At 39.9% G+C, this 18145-nt stretch overlaps 1 protein-coding gene across 1 annotated transcript in view; it reads right to left on the bottom strand.

Annotated features, from left to right (window-relative positions):
* Nucleotides 1-18145, bottom strand: part of nphp4 (nephronophthisis 4) — a 200718-nt gene that overhangs the window by 102337 nt on the left and 80236 nt on the right. The window contains exons 7-8 of the mRNA XM_052108606.1: nucleotides 15150-15343; nucleotides 10948-11062 (exon numbers count right to left, since the gene is read on the bottom strand). Of these exons, the coding sequence (XP_051964566.1) occupies nucleotides 10948-11062; nucleotides 15150-15343 (309 nt within the window). The remainder of the gene's footprint in view (nucleotides 1-10947; nucleotides 11063-15149; nucleotides 15344-18145) is intronic.

Here is an 18145-nt window from a genome sequence, read left to right as displayed (position 1 = left end):
TCAGCGCATCTGGAAGGGAGGCATCTTTGTCACAGGCAACTGATGTTGTCCTGTAGTTGGTGATGGCCTGGATGCCCTGCCACATGCGCCGCGTGTCACCGCTGTCCTGGAAGTGACTGTGGATTCTCTGGGCGTGTGCGCGCTTTGCCTCTCTGATTGCCCGTGACAGTTTGGCCCTAGCTGTTCTTAGGGCTGCCTTATCGCCTGCTCTGAAGGCGGAGTCTCGGGACCTCAGCAGCGTGCGCACCTCCGCAGTCATCCACGGCTTCTGGTTGGAGCGTGTGGTGATGGTCTTGGAGAAAGTGACATCATCAATGCACTTGCTGATGTAGCTGGTCACTGATGCTGTGTATTCCTCCAAGTTGGTAGAATCGCCATATGTTGCAGCCTCCCTGAACATGTGCCAGTCAGTACACTCAAAACAGTCCTGAAGAGCAAAGATGGCTCCTGCTGGCCAGGTTTTCACCTGCTTCTGAAGCGGTTTTGTGCGTCTGACGAGCGGTCTGTATGCTGGAATTAACATAACAGAGATGTGGTCTGAGTAGCCGAGGTGGGGGCGGGGCTCCGCCCGGTACGCGCCTGGGATGTTTGTGTAAACAAGATCAAGCGCGTTCGCCCCTCTCGTTGCAAAGTCCACATACTGATGGAATTTAGGGAGCACTGTCTTGAGATTTGCATGGTTGAAATCTCCGGCGACAATAAACAGTCCGTCGGGGTGAGCGTTCTGCAGTTCGCTCATAGCCCCATACAGTTCACAGAGCGCTTCCTTAGCGTTAGCGCTGGGGGGAATGTAAACTCCGGTTATGCAAACAGTGGTGAATTCCCGTGGTAGATAAAAAGGTCTGCATCTAACAGTCACAAGCTCCAACAGCGATGAACAGTAACTAGAGACTAGCATAGAGTTCTTGCACCATTCCGTGTTGATGTAAACACACAAGCCACCACCGCGAGTCTTACCGCAGAGAGCTGTATTTCTGTCGGCACGAAACGAGGCGAGCCCGTCTAGCTGAATGGCGGCATCCGGAACTCTGTCGCTGAGCCACGTCTCCGTGAAAACAAAGACGCAGCAGTCTCTAAACTCACGCTGCGTAGCCTGCTGGAGTCGGATATAGTCCAGTTTATTGTCCAGGGAGCAAACATTTGAGAGCAGGATAGACGGGAGAGCCGGCCGGCTAGGGTTTGTTTTTAGCCTAGCATGGACCCCCGCCCTCTTTCCGCGCTTCCGCTTTCTCGCACACCGCTTACGACGTCCTCTCCCCCGGCCACCGGCATCAGGCGACGCCGAGGGCTGGAGGCCTGGTCTCCGCAGCAAGCCGAGTACGCGTAGCGCCTCCTGCAGGTCATCATGCAGCTTGGTTTTTGCATGAGTCTTATATTTGAGTAGTGTCTGGCGATGGTAGACACGAACACTGGTTGCTCCGATGTCCATGTGTTGCAAAAGTCGGGCTTTTTTAACAAAAATAGCACCATTGTGGATCCGGAGTGGCCGCTGCGTGCTACCGCGCCGCCATCTTGGATTGGCATTTTGTGTTCAGGAGGGAGATTAATTTAGGAAATATCCCCTAAGAGGCATAAAGATGGGACCACATGGATTTTGTATTTCAAGAAATCTGATAGCTTATTGGTAACGTCTTCACAGAATTGATGAACAGATGGGAAGATGGGTAATAATCTGGAGTGTTGAGGTTGCATTGAGGTTGACTACTTTTTCGTTTACTTTTTTTAAAATAGTATGCAGTAAGTAGTAAGCTAGTATTCCATTCTGAACACAACCTCAGTCTTTGTATCTAGCAAGGGAGTTTTACAAAGCTGTGCAAGTTCATATCCTACTCACATATTCCAGCTTTCTCTTTCTACATGTCAAGAAGTCATTCTCACTTTCTTCTAACTCTCATCCTGTTCCTTCAACTCTTTTATTCTCTCTCTCTCTCTCTCTCTCTCTCTCTCTCTCTCTCTCTCTCTCGAGTATGCTGATAAGACTGAGAGTACCAGCCCAGTGTGCACTGTGAAGCGTCAAAGTGCACACGTGAAAAGAACACTTCCAAATTTTCCTATAACTCTGGAAGTCTGGGACCGTCAGACTGAGTTTTGGAGTTCTTGGGAACATCCTTTAAAAAATGTGGTACTCCAGGCTGTCTGTGGTCAATTTTGCTAATTAGTCACCAGCTTTAAATTCTTCCATTTAGCAAATCTATCAGACCATATTTAGAGAGTAAGTTGAGGTGAGGTGCAGTGAACAGAGGTCTGGGTGAAACCCAGCTCTCTCTTTCTCACCCAACCGTTTATGAGCTCCACAGCTCCACCTACTGGTTAAAAGGCACCTATAGGACTAGTAGTGTTTCATGACTTCAGAAGGGAAATATAATAAGCAAAAAGGCCATCATGATCCATTAATAGGAAATCAGAATGCATCCATGTAGAAAATTAGTACATCTGTGGCATGGCAGGTTGGAGAGCACATAAAAAACATAATAAAATGCATTTTACTGTTGCCGATTTTAACAATTATTATTATTATTATTATAAACAAATGGAATTTTACATATCTAAATTTATCTAAGATCTACAGTCTGCTTTAAAAAAAATACTTAGAATATGTAAATAATTTATAAATAGGCAGATGCTATTTGCACCCTGGTGCAAATAATGGTAGATACTAATTGCACCCTGGTACTATTGGTACTATTTTCACCCATATTTAAACACTAACATACAGTATGGACATCACTGCAGTGTGTTTATTGTGTTTATTTGGGTCCCACAGACACACTACATTATCCTCTACCATTAAACCTAACCTTAACCTTACCTTAGAAAAAACAACCTTGGTTTTACTACAGCAGCCATGGTTTCAAGTGGAAACGAGTGTGATCTACAGGCCTCGCCTCCGGATCAAACTGGGGTGCAAATAGACACTCTGTTATAAATATTGCATTACAATTAATAAATAAATATTGATTTATAATTTATACAATTATAAATATAGCACGCATTTTTCTGTATAATACATACAAATTATACACTGATGAGCCAAAATATTATGACCTCTCACAGGTGAAGTGAATAACACTGATCATTTAACAAGGCCACAAGTCAAGGTCTGGGTCGATCAGATGGTAAGTGAACAATCATTTGTCGTAGTCAATGTGTTGAATACAGGAGAAATGTGTAGAAATAATGACCTGAATGACTTTGACAAGGGCCAAATTGTTATGGCCAGATGACTGGGTAAGAGCATCTCTGAAACAGCCAGGCTTGTGGGACTGTCCTGTTCAGCAGTGGTGAGTACCTACTGACAGTGGTCCGAGGAGGGGTATTGTACAAACAATACCCCATAATGACAACGTGAAAGAAGTTTGTTTGAAATCTTTGCAAATGTATTTAAAATAAAAAACTAAAAAAATCAAAAAGTATTCAAAGCTTTTGCCATGACACTCAAAATTGAGCTCAGGTGCATCCTGTTTCCACTGATCATCCCTGAGATGTTTCTACAACTTGAATGGAGTCCACCTGTGGTAAATTCAGTTGATTGGACATGATTTGGAAAGGCACACACCTGTCTATGTAAGGTCCCACAGTTAACAGTGCATGTCAGAGCACAAACCAAGCCATGAAGTCCAAGGAATTGTCTGTAGACCTCGGAGACAGGATTGTATCGAGGCACAGATCTGGGAAGGGTACAGAAACATATCTGCAGCATTGAAGGTCCCAATGAGCGCAGTGGCCTCTATCATCCATAAATGGAAGTTTGGAACCACCAGGACTCTTCCTAGAGCCTAAAGGTCATAATCACAGAGATCACTTTTTTTCCCAATTCTGATGGTTGATGTGAACATTAGCTGAAGCTCCTGACCCATATCTACACCATATCTTTACATTACACTGCTGCCACAAGATTGGTTGATTAGATAAATCGCATGAATAAGTAGATGTAGAGGTGTACCTAATAAAGTGGCCGGTGAGTGTATATACCTGTATATATAATGCATTTATATCAGAATAATCATAAATTATCATAAATAAAAGTAATGGCACTGTTAACTATTAATATTAATGGCTAAGTAAGGGACAGTCAGATGGTTATTATCGCAAAATTATCCATTGGGGCTGGCTGTACTTATCCCACATAACACATGGTTACTTCACAAATAAATAAGTAAATGTTACTGAAATATTGAGTTGAAATTATGTTATTAAAAGAGAGGAAAGTGAATGTGCATTGTTGTGAAACCGCTATGTAGGAAATTGGTTGCCTGTGACAACAATCAATCATACAGTTTAGCTGTCTTTTTTTATATCTATATATTTGAATGCAGAATGCAAGGTATGGAGAGAAGCACATGTGTTCTCAACCCATTACCTGTTAAAATGTAAAGAAAGATAAATATATATATATATATATGATTACTTTCCAGACTCCTTCCTTCAACATTCTCTATAAATACATCTATAATGCAATTACATCATCCCTCTTTGTCTGTCTCGCTCTGTCCTCCTGTCTGTCTCCCCTCTCTCGCTCACACCTACCATCTCATTTGTCATTAGAAATTTACACTCAAATTTCCTTTTTTCAGACTCCGCTCAGTTTGAGACTGCAGTTCGTTTGAGGTGATACTTTCACCAACACTTCTGCATGTCTCTCTAATTCACAAGTTCAGACAGCTTGAGAAAATCTCAGTTTCCCAAAAATTTGAACAATTTGAATGTTGTCTAATGTTTAATAAAATAAATGTTTTCACATTTTCTGTCGAAGAATAGTTAGTGAAGGGCGATATTCTGAATTTCCACAATATATTCACAATGATTTTCCTGGTGAAATAAAATTAAGCAACATTGTGAATATTGCTGGATACTTGTCCGTTAAGTTTCCAAAAGACCATGTCACTAAAAAAGTTTTGTGATCCTTTTTGTCTCATGACTCACAAGTATGAGAGCATCAAGACAGACATGTTTTAATGAACCTTATGATTTAAATTTCAGTAAAATTGGCATCATTGCTGGTGAGTTCAATTCATATCAGTTCAATCTGTTCCCAGATTTGTGCTGTATTTAAAGAAAAGGAGAATGATTATTTGTTGTAATCCAATATATATATATATATAACCCTGACAACAAATTGACCACATGGGATAGAATTGTGAAGTAAATGAAGAAATAAAATTATTTAATTGCACATAAGGCAATAATGGTACAAGAATATTAGCAAATCACTGTTACTGAGTCAAAACGCAGTGGCAAATGTGACACAGAAATTAAAAAAGGATGGACTTGTGACAAGTTTCCTGAAATGTTCAGACTCTTGCTGTAAGCTTTCATCTCATGATGAGTGATTTTAGCTAAGAATGGCAAAAGCTGTGGGAAGCCAAACTGGAGTGAATGCTTCATCTCACATAGTAAGACACACTCTGCAAAGAAGTGGAGTGCATGGTTGTCATCCATGCATGAAGGCACTGTTGAAACCAAAGCACAAAAAAACTTGTTTAGCGTTTGCCAAGGCCCATACTGATAAAGGTGCAGACATCTGAGAATCTATCAGCTGGTCTCATGAGCACAAAGTTATTTATTTTATTGATTTTTGGACCTGATTGAATCCAAAATGCATGGTGTCACAAGGGAGTAAAGAGCTAAGCTAACCCGAGCGGGTTGGCTGCAAATCGCAGGGTTCGATTCCCGGCCCACACAACTCCACATGCCGAAGTGTCCTTGAGCAAGGTGTGTATGAGTGTGAGTGTGAATGGGTGTGTGATTGGGTGAATGGGACACAGTGTAAAGCACTTTGGTAACCTCTAAGGTTAAAAAGGCGCTATATAAGTGCAGACCATTTGACCATTAACCATGTTCAGCAAAATCTTAAAAGAGAAGATGCGACTCTCTCTCCCCACCCTGGGATGTTGGGCACTTTTTTTACCATGACAATGAATCTAAACATTATTCCAAAGCCACTGCTGAATTCTTATCGATAAACAAGATAGTATGTCACCCAACCTATACCATATATGAGCACCTGTGGGGTGCAAGTCGAGCATCATTCCCCATTAAACAGCAGACAACTCAAAGAGCTCATACTCATGAACTTGTACACTTGATGTCAAGAAGGGTCAGAGCAGTATTTAAAAATGTATGGAGGACTTTCTAAGTACTAAAATATTGGGAATATTTGAAAATATTCAAGGGTGTACTAATTTTTTCAACCCTTTAATTAAGCAAATCGGTCTTATTTATTTTACAGATATTGATCATATATCTTTCAATTTTGTTACTAATAAAATGTTTAATACATCAAAATGCACATTAATTTAAGGTCACCCCTAAGCTTTGCTAGTATGCACATGCATAGTGCTTAAACAATCAAAGTGCACTTTGACCCTCATGACGGGTATATATGGCTCTTATCAAAACATAATTACAATTTTGTCATCTTCTCAGTTTATTTATTTAGCACATTTCATACACAATGGTAATTCAAAGTGCTTTACATAAAGAAAACACAAGATACATAAAAATATATATTTTTTGTGACTAATTTAATTAATTAATTGGTATATCATGTAATTAAATCCATTAAAAAAACATGGATTGACAGCCCTACTTTAATGGTTTAAAAGTTATTGATAAAAATAATTTCACCTATGAATTAAATTTATGGGATTTTTCCTTCAGGAACCAGACTGTTGTGCTCTATAGCAAGTGATAAGTTAGCATTTATCAAGCCTATGGAACTGCAACTCAAGTATCACTTTGTTTATAGCATTATTATTACACTTCATTACAGCCTTCCCTGACAAAGGCTGATTCAGAAATGTTAAAAGCAGCATTTTAAACCAAGGATCTTGTTCAAGCTGTTGCATTGAAAAACTGGTGTTGACAGACCAACATTAGGAGCTATCTGTGCAGGGGATCAGTTGTCAGTCTTGTACAACTAAAACTCAGTCAGAGAAAGACGGACAGAAACAGTGAACGACAAAGCAGAATATGAGAATTTATAGTAAAAACAGCAAAAAATCAGCTAGTGCTAGAAGTAATTAATGCCTCTTGTGTCAAACTGCTGAATTATAATTACTTTCCAGAATGCTTTGAAATTTGTACTAAAACCATGAGGAGCCTCTCAGTGCCAATTACGCCAGTGTTTTAGAAATGAGTGAGCAATGTTTTGATTTTTACTTTTGTGGCGGAATGATCCGCCCCTATGGCTCATCAACGTCACCCCACCTCATAGGGCCGCCCTTTAGCCAGGCTCACAATGGGAGTTGGGCGGGAGAGCAAGAAGAGGCCTGGGAAGACAGGCTGCCAGTGATGCCGCCGCCCCTTGCGCCATGGACCTTTGAGGTGAACGTGAGTGGCCGATTGACCCAGCTCGTGCCAGGGCCTTCCTATGGTCACTAACCTGCCCTTTCATGGAGCCCCGTTCACCACGAGGATGATAGATTCCCCCTTTATTGTGAACACTATTCCCCCTTGGACACTTTATTACCCCCTTTGGACACCACACCCACTGTTTCTGTCTCTTGCTCACACTGTCCACAGAGTATGAGCCCCTGTGTAAGTGTGATACCAACTGACTAGTAGCATTCAGCAGGCTATGGAAAGACTGCTTGTTTTCTGAAAGGCTTTAATTGGCGTCTCTTTAACCCTCGCAGGAAAATGACATTGTTGGTCACTAAGAGCATCCAACCTGCATAGCGACAATTCCGCCCATGCGTGTAATTGGCGGAATCTCTCTTATGACTTAACTAGAGGCGCAAGTGTTTTTATAACATTCTGTTGGCTGACAGAGAAAAACAAGCAACCCGGAGACGTATTCGGTTTCAGAATGAGACAGTATGTGTGCTGAGACTGCTCTAGATAGAACTGCAAGACCAAACAGGCAGATTTGTGCCATTTCTTTAAAGGGGGCTAATCTTGAGGGTGTTAAGATTGAACCAAAGCCCTGAGAAAAGAGACGAGAGGGGGAAAGAGGTGAAAAGGGGGTCCCAGGTGGATGAATAAAATTCTGATTGGGTTACCTCTGTGCTTGCTGCCTGGAACCTGATCTTCCTTTTTTTTTCCCCATCTCCCCCACATCAATTTTTTTTCCCCAATATGTTTATTTACTGAGGCTGTCTGGTCAAGGATGGCTGTTTAATTTCCTCAGGGAGAGGCAATGAGAGACATGGCAATACTCGAGAGAGGTAGAGGGGGAAAGAAAACAGAGAGAGAGAGAGTAAGAGTTTGACAGAAAGAGATATCTTTCAGATCTTTTCTCAATTACAAAGAACTCTAAACATAAAAGGCTTACTCTTCTTCCTTCCTTGGGGACTCTGAGTTACAGTAGTCCTGTATTGTTACGGAGTTACATTATCCACTGGGCTGGTGGTCGCCACTGTACTGAACCATTCTATCTAATAGCAGAGAAGAAGAGCTGATGTTTTAATGCAACAGCGTAATAACAGTCTGCAAGTTTTGCAACCAAACACACAACATAGCCAGTCCACATTTAAGCCCATGACAAGGAAAATGCACATTCCCAAATTACATTTTCTTTAATGAAGCACAAGGCTTCTGTATTTTTGCCAAGAAAGACATGTTTGAAAGGAAATGGATCAACATCCTTGTTGGGCAACATTTCTATATACTACATTTTTCAGGTTAGGTTCAATATATTAAGGCTGGCATTGTTCCTTGAATCACATTCTTATCATCCTCTCATTTCCCCCTGATTTTTTGGTTAGAGTTTTAAGTAAAAATATTTTTTTTTCGATGTTAAAATATTTTATCTTATCCGAGCTCAATATGTAGAGGCAAGTTAAGTTAACCATCCATAGTTTGATTTCCTCGAAAAGTGTAAACTCTGTGGCACCATCAAAATATTGAGCATCCCAAACAACCCTGCATAGTAACATTGGCTCAACCAAAGTTAGTGGTTAGTGGAATGAGTTTATAGCAAGACATTCTGTTTGAGCGACCAATAGCAAATGGGGTTTCATTTCAAGTCCTGCTTCAATCTGTGCAATTCTGTTTGATGATGCTATTGGTACAGAAATTACAAACTTAAACGTAAACAATATTTTTGTTTGACTGGAATGTTTTTCCAGCACCAACAAAAGATGTTGATCTAAGAACACATCCTACTTTATATCCAAAATTACAGTCAGCTTTGCTCTCAAGTATATGATCAGAGGAGCAAAGCATGCAACCAATCACAACAAACTGACTTCCCCATCTCTTAACAACTGATGACATATAAATAATATGAAAAATAATAGAATGTTTTTCCCAATTATGATTTAACCAAATTTTTTCTACGTCCTGTGATGCTTAGCGCAAAATGTGGCCGTTACATCAATTGTTAGGTAATCCCAGCTGTTGATGCGGTGTACATCCATTCATTCTTTCATTGTGGTGTTGGGATTTTGAGGATATGGTGTCTGATTTCATGATGACATACATCTGTCACTATGTCAGTGTGTTACTGAATGATAATAAACAGCAAAAAGTCATAAAAACAAAGAAAGAGCAAACAATACCAGGGGTATTTTTGTCTGCCAAAATACAGACAGCACATCACATGCCCCATCAGGGACAAAAATATACTGGATCACTGCTATACAGCATTAAAGGATGCATATCACTCTTTCTTACATGCAGCTTTGGGACTTTCTGATCACTGTCTGGTTCATCTTCTTCCCACCTACAGGCAGAAACTAAAATCAGCTAAACCTGTAGTAAAGACTGGAAAAAGATGGACCAATTAAGAAGAGCTGGAACTACAAGCCTGCTTTGACTGCACTGATTGGAGTGTTTTTGAAGCTGCATACACCAATCTGGACGAGGTCACAAATACTGTATTATCATATATAATTTTCTGTGAGGATATGTACATTCCTACTAGGACTTATTTAAAATTCAACAACAACAAACCATGGCTTTCAGGAAAACTCAGACAGCTTTGTCATGCCAAAGATGATGCTTACAGAAGCAGGAATAAAATCTTGTATAATCAGGTTAAAAACACACTGACTACGGAAATGAAAGTGGCTAAAAAAGATACTCTGAGATGCAAAAAAAAACGTTTTCAGCTAACAACCCTGCATCAGTGTGGAGAGGCCTGAAAGACATTACTAACTTCAAGACACCATCCCTCAACTCTGAAGGGAATCAACAACTGCTGATGATTTGAATGTATTTTTACTGTAGATTTGAAAAGCCCAGTCCCACACCCCACACCCGTTCTAACCTTCACTTCACACAAACACTAACACCTCCTGCAACCCCCCTCCTCCCCCTCTACTCAAACTGTACTTAGGATCTGTGTAGAGAATGTGTGCCAGGGCTTTCAGAATCAAAAGAAAAGGAAAGCACAGGGCCTAGATGGTTTTTCACCCACTTGTCTAAAATCCAGTGCTGACCAGCTGGCCCCCATCTTCACACAGATTTTCAACAGATTGCTGGAGCATTGTGAAGTTCCATGCTGCTTCAAAGGCCCCACTATCATCCCTGTCCCAAAGAAACCCAAGATCAAAGGACTTAATGATTACAGACCCGTTGCTCTAACGTCTGTGGTCATGAAGTCATTTCAGAGACTGTTGTTGGCCCATCTGAACAACATCACTGGACCCTTTCTAGATCCCCTTCAATTTGCTTATAGGATCCTATTATGTGTAAGCATACTTGGCAATAAAGCTAATTCTGATTCTGATTCTGAAAAGGGTTCCTAAATGCAGTATAACCTCTTTTGTTTCACTTTTTCAAATAATCAGTTAATTAAACTCATTATTCACTGTTTTCAATGCTGGTCCTATATGTAATAAAAAATAAAATATTTCCATATGTAAAGGTGGAAATAAAAAGTTGGTGAAAGTACCATTAAACAAAGTGCCATTCTTCCTTTTTCCATTGTTAACTGAGTGAAGTCAAGAAGGAAAATAATTTTGACAGGTGCATCACTGGAACATGACTTTGTGGACTCACCTTCCCATCTCCAGCTAGTGGACATGAGAAAACATACTGGAGCTGGAAGACGATGCTGAACGCTGCATGCCTCATTATTTTCAGCTCCACACTGCCACGAAGAGACAGTCCTTCACTGCAGGAGACAAAAAGAATAGAGTGTGAAATCACTCAAATATCAGGGACAACAGCTTTATAAATTAAGCTCAGCATTTAATGTTGTGTAATGGACCTACACACCCACACAGAGCCAAAAACCCATCTAGTCAAGCAACATTGATTAACAGTGATATTATTCATTGTTTAAAATTTTTGGAATGCTTAGTATTAATCCCACATGTAGTGCTGCATTCAGGACCCAGGAGGTCAGTAGTTTGTTCTCAACAAAGCTCTATTCATGGTTCCCAAACCTTATCACCAGTCAATTTCTGTGACTTTTAACTCGTTCACTAACTCGTTATCGTTTGTGATAACTAGATAGTTTTAAGTATTTTATAGACTTTTCTTAAGTATCTCATGCCTCTGGCCTTCTATTTAGCCTTCTATTTAGCAAGGCTTCTCTCTCTGAAAATACAGTGGTTTGACACTTAAAGTGAAGAGGACATGAAGAAGGCACCTCTCATTCTCATTTTGAATTCTAACTGCATTCAGGGGAGAGTTCACTTACAATTAAATTAACATCCATAAACGAATATTGTTAAATGTTACTGAATGGTTAACTTGCATCAAGACATCTTTTTTAAGTCAATTAGTATTTCAGTGCAGTAATTTATTTTGAGTCATAAAAGCCTTTATTGTAAAAGATTGTTTTATTATAAATTGGTTTATTGTGCATTTTCAACATTGTCCACTGAGTTCAGCGTGCAAATCTGACTGCAAATCTGACTGCCTCGCCTCTCCTCTCCTCTCACTGCAGCTTCAGGATGCAGCTTTACTCACTTGTCGCAAATGCCCAATCTAAAACCATAACCCCAAGACACAGGCTGCATCCGAAAACTGAAAAAAGTGCCGCCTCTGGAGGCTGTATAATGAGGTGGGAAGAAATAACTATTTAAACTGAGACCAGTTTCCTTAAGAGTTCAATTCATTCAAAAACGATGCAGTTTAACTTTAAACCATTTACTAATCAGGCAACAAGGCAGCTGCCAACATTTTCGGATGCAGCCATAACAGTCCTAACAGATCTCCCCTTCGGTAGCGACCTCCGGGGGGACAGCATGGTTGCAACAAGTGGTAGGGGTGGTAGAACCGATCGCTGTGGGGCCTCCCTGAAGCACGAGGCCTGGTGTGACCGCACCGGTTGCACCGCTCTAAGGACAGCCCTGGTTGCTGTTGCTGCTGCTATTAAATTGCCAACAACATCAGAAGAAAAATGGTTGATACTAGATGAAGTCATTACAGGGCTTACTTTTGTAAATACGAATGCAAGAGGGGTAAAGTCTCCTCGGGTGTTCTGTTTCTTGTAAGAGTTCTCATCTAGAAAGTTACTAAAGGAAAAGTAGCAGGACTGTAGGTGGGGAAAGGCCTATTGAGCAACAAAGAAAGAAAAGTAATGTCCATCTGGGGAAATTTAGTTAGTGCTCAAGATTTGTGCATTTGTGAAAGTGGAGGAGCTGCACACAAAGTTTTAAACAAAACAATTGAATTGTCCTATCCCAGTAAGGCATTTAAATTGCATTTACATTTCATAAATGTCGTTTAGTTGTGCCAGATTCTGTAGTCATCACATTATACCCTTTATATTCAGATTCTGAACCTTAAAAAGCCTTAATTGTTTAGCTTAATTACATTAGCAAATACAGGCCATATAGTTAATGTACAACAGTACCTTAGATGAACCCACAGCAAGTTCACATTATTTTGTGTGCATACAAACTGCTACTTTTTCCATACAGAAAGAGGAAGAACAATGCTATGCAATTGTCAAAATGAGTCTGAAAAGTTTGCTTCAAACAGTATTACTACAAGCTGAAGGAAGGTGTTGAAATTCTGAACACAGGTTTCATGCCAAACTCTCAACCACAAACTGGCAGGCTGGTGTCAGGTCATTTACATCAGTCTTCACGGGGTTTTCACACACTCTCTCTCACACACACTCGCACGCACACACACACACACACACACACACACACACACACACACACAATGGCGTCATCATGACAGTGTTTGGTTGAGATTGTGCAGCAAAAGTTTTCAGTGCTAACATCTCCATAATTACACCCAATTTCTCCCTCTTATAAAGGGCAGAATGTGATACTCTACTCTCTCTACTCTCTCAGACACCTAATTTCTCTCATTGGGTAATTATGGCCCTCTCTCTCTAACCGCACATGTGCTTGTGACCTGTTTGGTGAGATCTCACATGGCAGTGTTTTGGGCGATCTGTTTGATCCTTTGCCAGCTATGTGCTTATTTAAAAGAAAATAACCATCTGATCAATAACATCTAATCAACATGAAGTGACATAGATGAGATGAACACACATCTGACAGTTAATACAATTATTCCACTAAAATAACCCTGAATTCTGCTCCAAATGTCATGTTTGTTCTTCCATTAAATGTCAGTATAATTAAGAGAAACGGTATTTTATAGCATGGTCCTTTTTGCACCCCTATCATGCAGTAATACACTGACTTAATGACTGATGTTTGTCGTCATGAAATCAGAAACTACACCCTAAAATCCGAAAACAAGTGGTCAACGAGACAACCAGGTCTACTTGTGGTCAGATCACACAAAATGCACCTTAAAGGAAGAGTTCACCCAAAAACATAAATTCTAAATTCTCTCATCATTTACTCACCCATATGCCATCCCAGATATGTATGACTTCCTTTCATCTGCTGAATTCAAGTGAAGATTTTTAGGATAATTTCTCAATTCTGTAGGACCATACAATGCATGTGAATGGGTGCCAACATTTTAAAAAATCAAAAAAAATCAAAAATCACATATCACATAGGTCAGCATAAAATTAATCTAGAGTCCAGTGTCTAAATCAATGTCTTCAGAAGCGATATGATAAGTGTGGGTGAGAAACAGATAAATATTTAAGTTATAAATATAAATCCTCCCTGCTCAGTCAATCTCAACTTTAAATTTCACATTCTTCTTCTTGTGTTATCTCATGCATAACCCCCTACTGGGCAGTGAGGAGAATTTCTATCAAAAAACATAAATAATGATCTGTTTCTCACCCACACCTATCCTATCACTTCTGAAGACATGGATTAAACCACTGGAGTCATATGGATTACTTTTATGATGCCCTTCTGTGATATTTGCATTGTATGGACCTACAGAGCTAAAAATCATAATTTGTGTTCTCTTACACATCTGGGATGGCATGAGAGTGAGTAAATGATGAGAGAATTTCCATTTTGGTGGGATCTATCCCTTTAATGCCCAAGCCCAAACAGTGCTTCATTTTGTAGCACACCATCATGACACTGTAGTGTGCACTAGGCAAATTTGGTGCTGTATCCATAGGTGTTTCTCAAAAACGAAATGCTCAAAATTGAGTTAAAAGGGTTACTTCATCCAAAAAAAAATAAATTGTCATAATTTACTCCACAGAAGAGAGAAAGTAACACAGGTTTGGAACAGAATCTGGGCAAGTAAATTATGACAGAGTAGTTCTGTAGTTAATGTCCAGCTAGCATTTCTAACTGGCATATCACTATTTTAATTAAAAAGTAATTAAAACAGTAAACGCATGGAAGACCTTCCTTAAGAAAGTGTTCTTAAAATGACTTTGTGGAAAAGTAAAAAAAAAAATAACATTGAAGGTTATCACAGAAAAGGTTATTAAATCACCATAAATACATTTTTGATAATAATTGTGTTAAATAAGAAGAGATAGAGATATTGAAAAGGGATGAAAAGGATGGACGCAGGATGATGACAAAAGAATGTCTGCTGGATAAGCACCAAGGAAAATAACCAGTGTGAGTTTGAGAGCTGAAGTCCTTGGAACAGGAGAAATGGGGCATTAGCCTGAGGGAGACAGCCAGGTGTTCATATAAAAGGAATAGTTCACCCCAAAATGAAAATCTGATCATCATTTACTCACCCTCATGTCATTCCAAACCTGCATAGCTTTCTTTCTTTCTTGATTACAGGATCTCAATAAAAGGAGACGCAAGCTCCTCTAACTGGAAGTATGGCAGCGTTTCTCAGAATTACTGTAAATTAGAGGGCAAGACGGACCAAGTACCCACCTGAGTTTGTCCGTGGAGGTATGTTTGAAGCTGCCACCTGTGATGGCTCCATGGGCCCTGGCCGTTCTGGTACTCCCAACCTCACGCTCCAGGACGAACACGTGAGGCTTCTCTGCCCAACCCCAGCCATTATGGACCCCAACCACCAGCCTGCGCTCCTGCACCACGACTGAGCGACCCTCCACACCCCTGTTCTGATCAGACACACACGTGATGGGAATACAAAAGCTGTTCTGATCAGAAAATATTTAAACATATTATTAGCAACATGTATTTGTACACACACTCAGACACGTGAGAGGAATTTCATGTATGCTTTGCCGGAGGGGCATGTGTGTTTGGCAGGCCCTGATAACATTTAATCCTCTGAGGAGATATGGAGCAGTATGTGCGGATTGCATTTGAAAGCTGGACAGTTCCGATTCTGTGCTGCAAAGTAAGAGGGGCATGTAAGCTCTATTGATCCATTCTCTCCATGGGATTGAATCCAAATGGCGTTTCTCTGGTAAGTAGAGAGTGTAGCACAGTTAAAAAGTATACAGAAAATGGAATAGACTTACTTATAGAAATTACTTATTGGAAGCCAAAGTAGTTCCCGATGCGAGCATTTGGATTCATTTTATTTGCACAGATTTATGCTGCAAGTATTTTTTTTTGGGGGGGGGGGGGCAATCACACATATATCACATATAAAACAACAACAATTCAGGGAAGTGGTCCACGCTTTTATAGACAATCAAAAGACTTGTCGATCAGAAATACAATCAGTTAATTTTGTGTGTTCAGGATTGCTGACATTTGGTTGGCTGACATTTCTCTTGAGGGTGAGGTTTTGAAGAGAGTGTGTGTGGTTGAAGGAATCAGAGCAGATTCATTAAGAGGCTAAGTATGGCAGACCCTTTGAACTGCTTCACATTATTCGTTTTACTTTTGAACATTTAATACACCCTGATTGACTGTTATATTTTACACCTTGCACAGCATTTCAGTTTCATAAAGTGCAACTAGTGTTCTGCTGAAGAAAGACAGTCATACATATCTGGGATGACAACAGGGTAAGTGAATAATGAGACAACTTTCATTTTTGGGTGAACTATTTCTTAAGCATTGTAAATTATGCAAAACCTATGGAAAAATATATAACTAATAAACTGAAGGGTTTTTATTTTTTTGCCTTAATTCTCTTTATAGGTGGATTTTTTCTCTTGAGCAACATAAGTAGTGTAGTTCTTAACCAGGATCATCGCAAAAAAACAAATTTTAAAGCTGAAGTATGTAACTTCTCATTGTTAAATACTTCCTTTTATCACAGCTTACAAATAGACAAGTCATTCAGAGGTTAATTTTCTCGAAAACTGTAAACATTGTGTCTGTGTGGCACTAAAAAAGTCCTATTTGAATGTTTATACACTGCCTAGCTAAAAAAAAAAAGTTTGCTGTTTGGATTTAAGGCAGTGTTACGATCTGGGGTTGCTTCAATTGGTCAGGTCTATGCTCAGCAACATTATGCAGCAATAAAATAAAGTCAGCTGACTACCTGAATTAACTGAATGAACAGGTTATCCCATCAATGGATTTTTATTTCCCTGATGGTGAATCAGAGGCAAATCTGTGCTCGCTCACGCTATGAATTTTCAAAGACAAGATCTAAAAGTTGTGCCGATGCATCACAGATACCCGAGAGATATTTAGCTGGTTAAATATCTAGACCTGTCTGTGACTCCAAGTCCAGCAGTGTGAAATGTGTTTTGATGTGTCATCCGCAGCAGCTCCCTGAACCAAGTCTTACTATGCATCTAAATAGATTGTGAGCTCAATAATAGTTTTGCATTCACATACGCTATTCAATTATTTGAAACAAAACAAAGCACAAATATGTCTTTGTCGAGCACTTCTCGCATGCATTTTGTTGTGAAACGTGGTTTGAAGACCAGACAAGAGTTGTTGGGGATTCTTCCTAGTGAAATATTTTGTAATGTGTGTAATGTGTCACCGATCCCTTGTGTAATATGCAAACCACAGCAACTTCAAAATACAGACAGACAGTTCTGTAGTGTGAAAAGAACAGCAATCCGATGACTTTGAAAGTCATACAGTGTGTGGGTGGCATTAGATATGATTAAATATTAGATTATTAATTAAATGATAGAGAAAATAAATGTAATTTATACTTCCAGAACCAGGCTGTTGCACTCTATTAAGGACAGAAAAAGTAATTGGCAATTGACTGGAAACTGGTTGCACTGCATCTGGTTAAGACAGTAAGCAGTATTCTAAATCAGGTACTGACTTCATAACTGGCCAGACTAAAGATAGAGAAGGTCTGACAGTGTCCACAGTTAACCCTCTATGAAAACATTGTCCCTTCTTATTACATAACAAAACATCACAGCTATGTTATCCCAATTTCCACAATCTGTTATCCATTGCTAAGTACCGGGGCTGCAACTCAGACTCTAACTCTTTAGACAGCAGTTGTCTCTGTTAGTCAGTGTCCAGGCATCTTTACAATAACACATCAAGTAAAGGACAGCCTGCTGCCTTTTTATGGAAACTCTTGACACACACCTGGTGTTTTGAAGGTGTATTGCCTCTGAGAATGTGTGGCAGAAGCAGTCAGATGTTATTAATTGCAGCATTATGGAGGATCTGAAAAAAGCTATGGGACTTACATCTTTTCTCCCACACTTTTCCTTAGGTTAAGAGTTGCATCCATCTATTCAGGCCTACCACTCAGCGCTCCTCCAATTAGCATATAATTTGTGCACAATGCTTTATATGCAGACCTACAAGAGGCAGACAGCATGTATCCCACTTTATGCCGTGAATCACCCAGGTACTGCAGCGACCACGAGACCACCTCTAAATCCTTCCTTTAAGTGGAAGTAATGCAATTTTTCGAGCTGGGATTGGCTTAATAGGTCAGATATGTGCATTTCCAAGAGTGCAATGGGTTCTTGCCACTAATGTAGATGTGAATAAGTATGACTGATGAT

This window comes from Xyrauchen texanus, chromosome 37 (genome assembly GCF_025860055.1).
Source record: "Xyrauchen texanus isolate HMW12.3.18 chromosome 37, RBS_HiC_50CHRs, whole genome shotgun sequence".
Lineage (NCBI taxonomy): Eukaryota > Metazoa > Chordata > Actinopteri > Cypriniformes > Catostomidae > Xyrauchen > Xyrauchen texanus.
The sequence above is the reverse complement of the archived record's forward strand: the minus strand, read 5'-3'. Positions and strand labels throughout refer to the sequence as shown.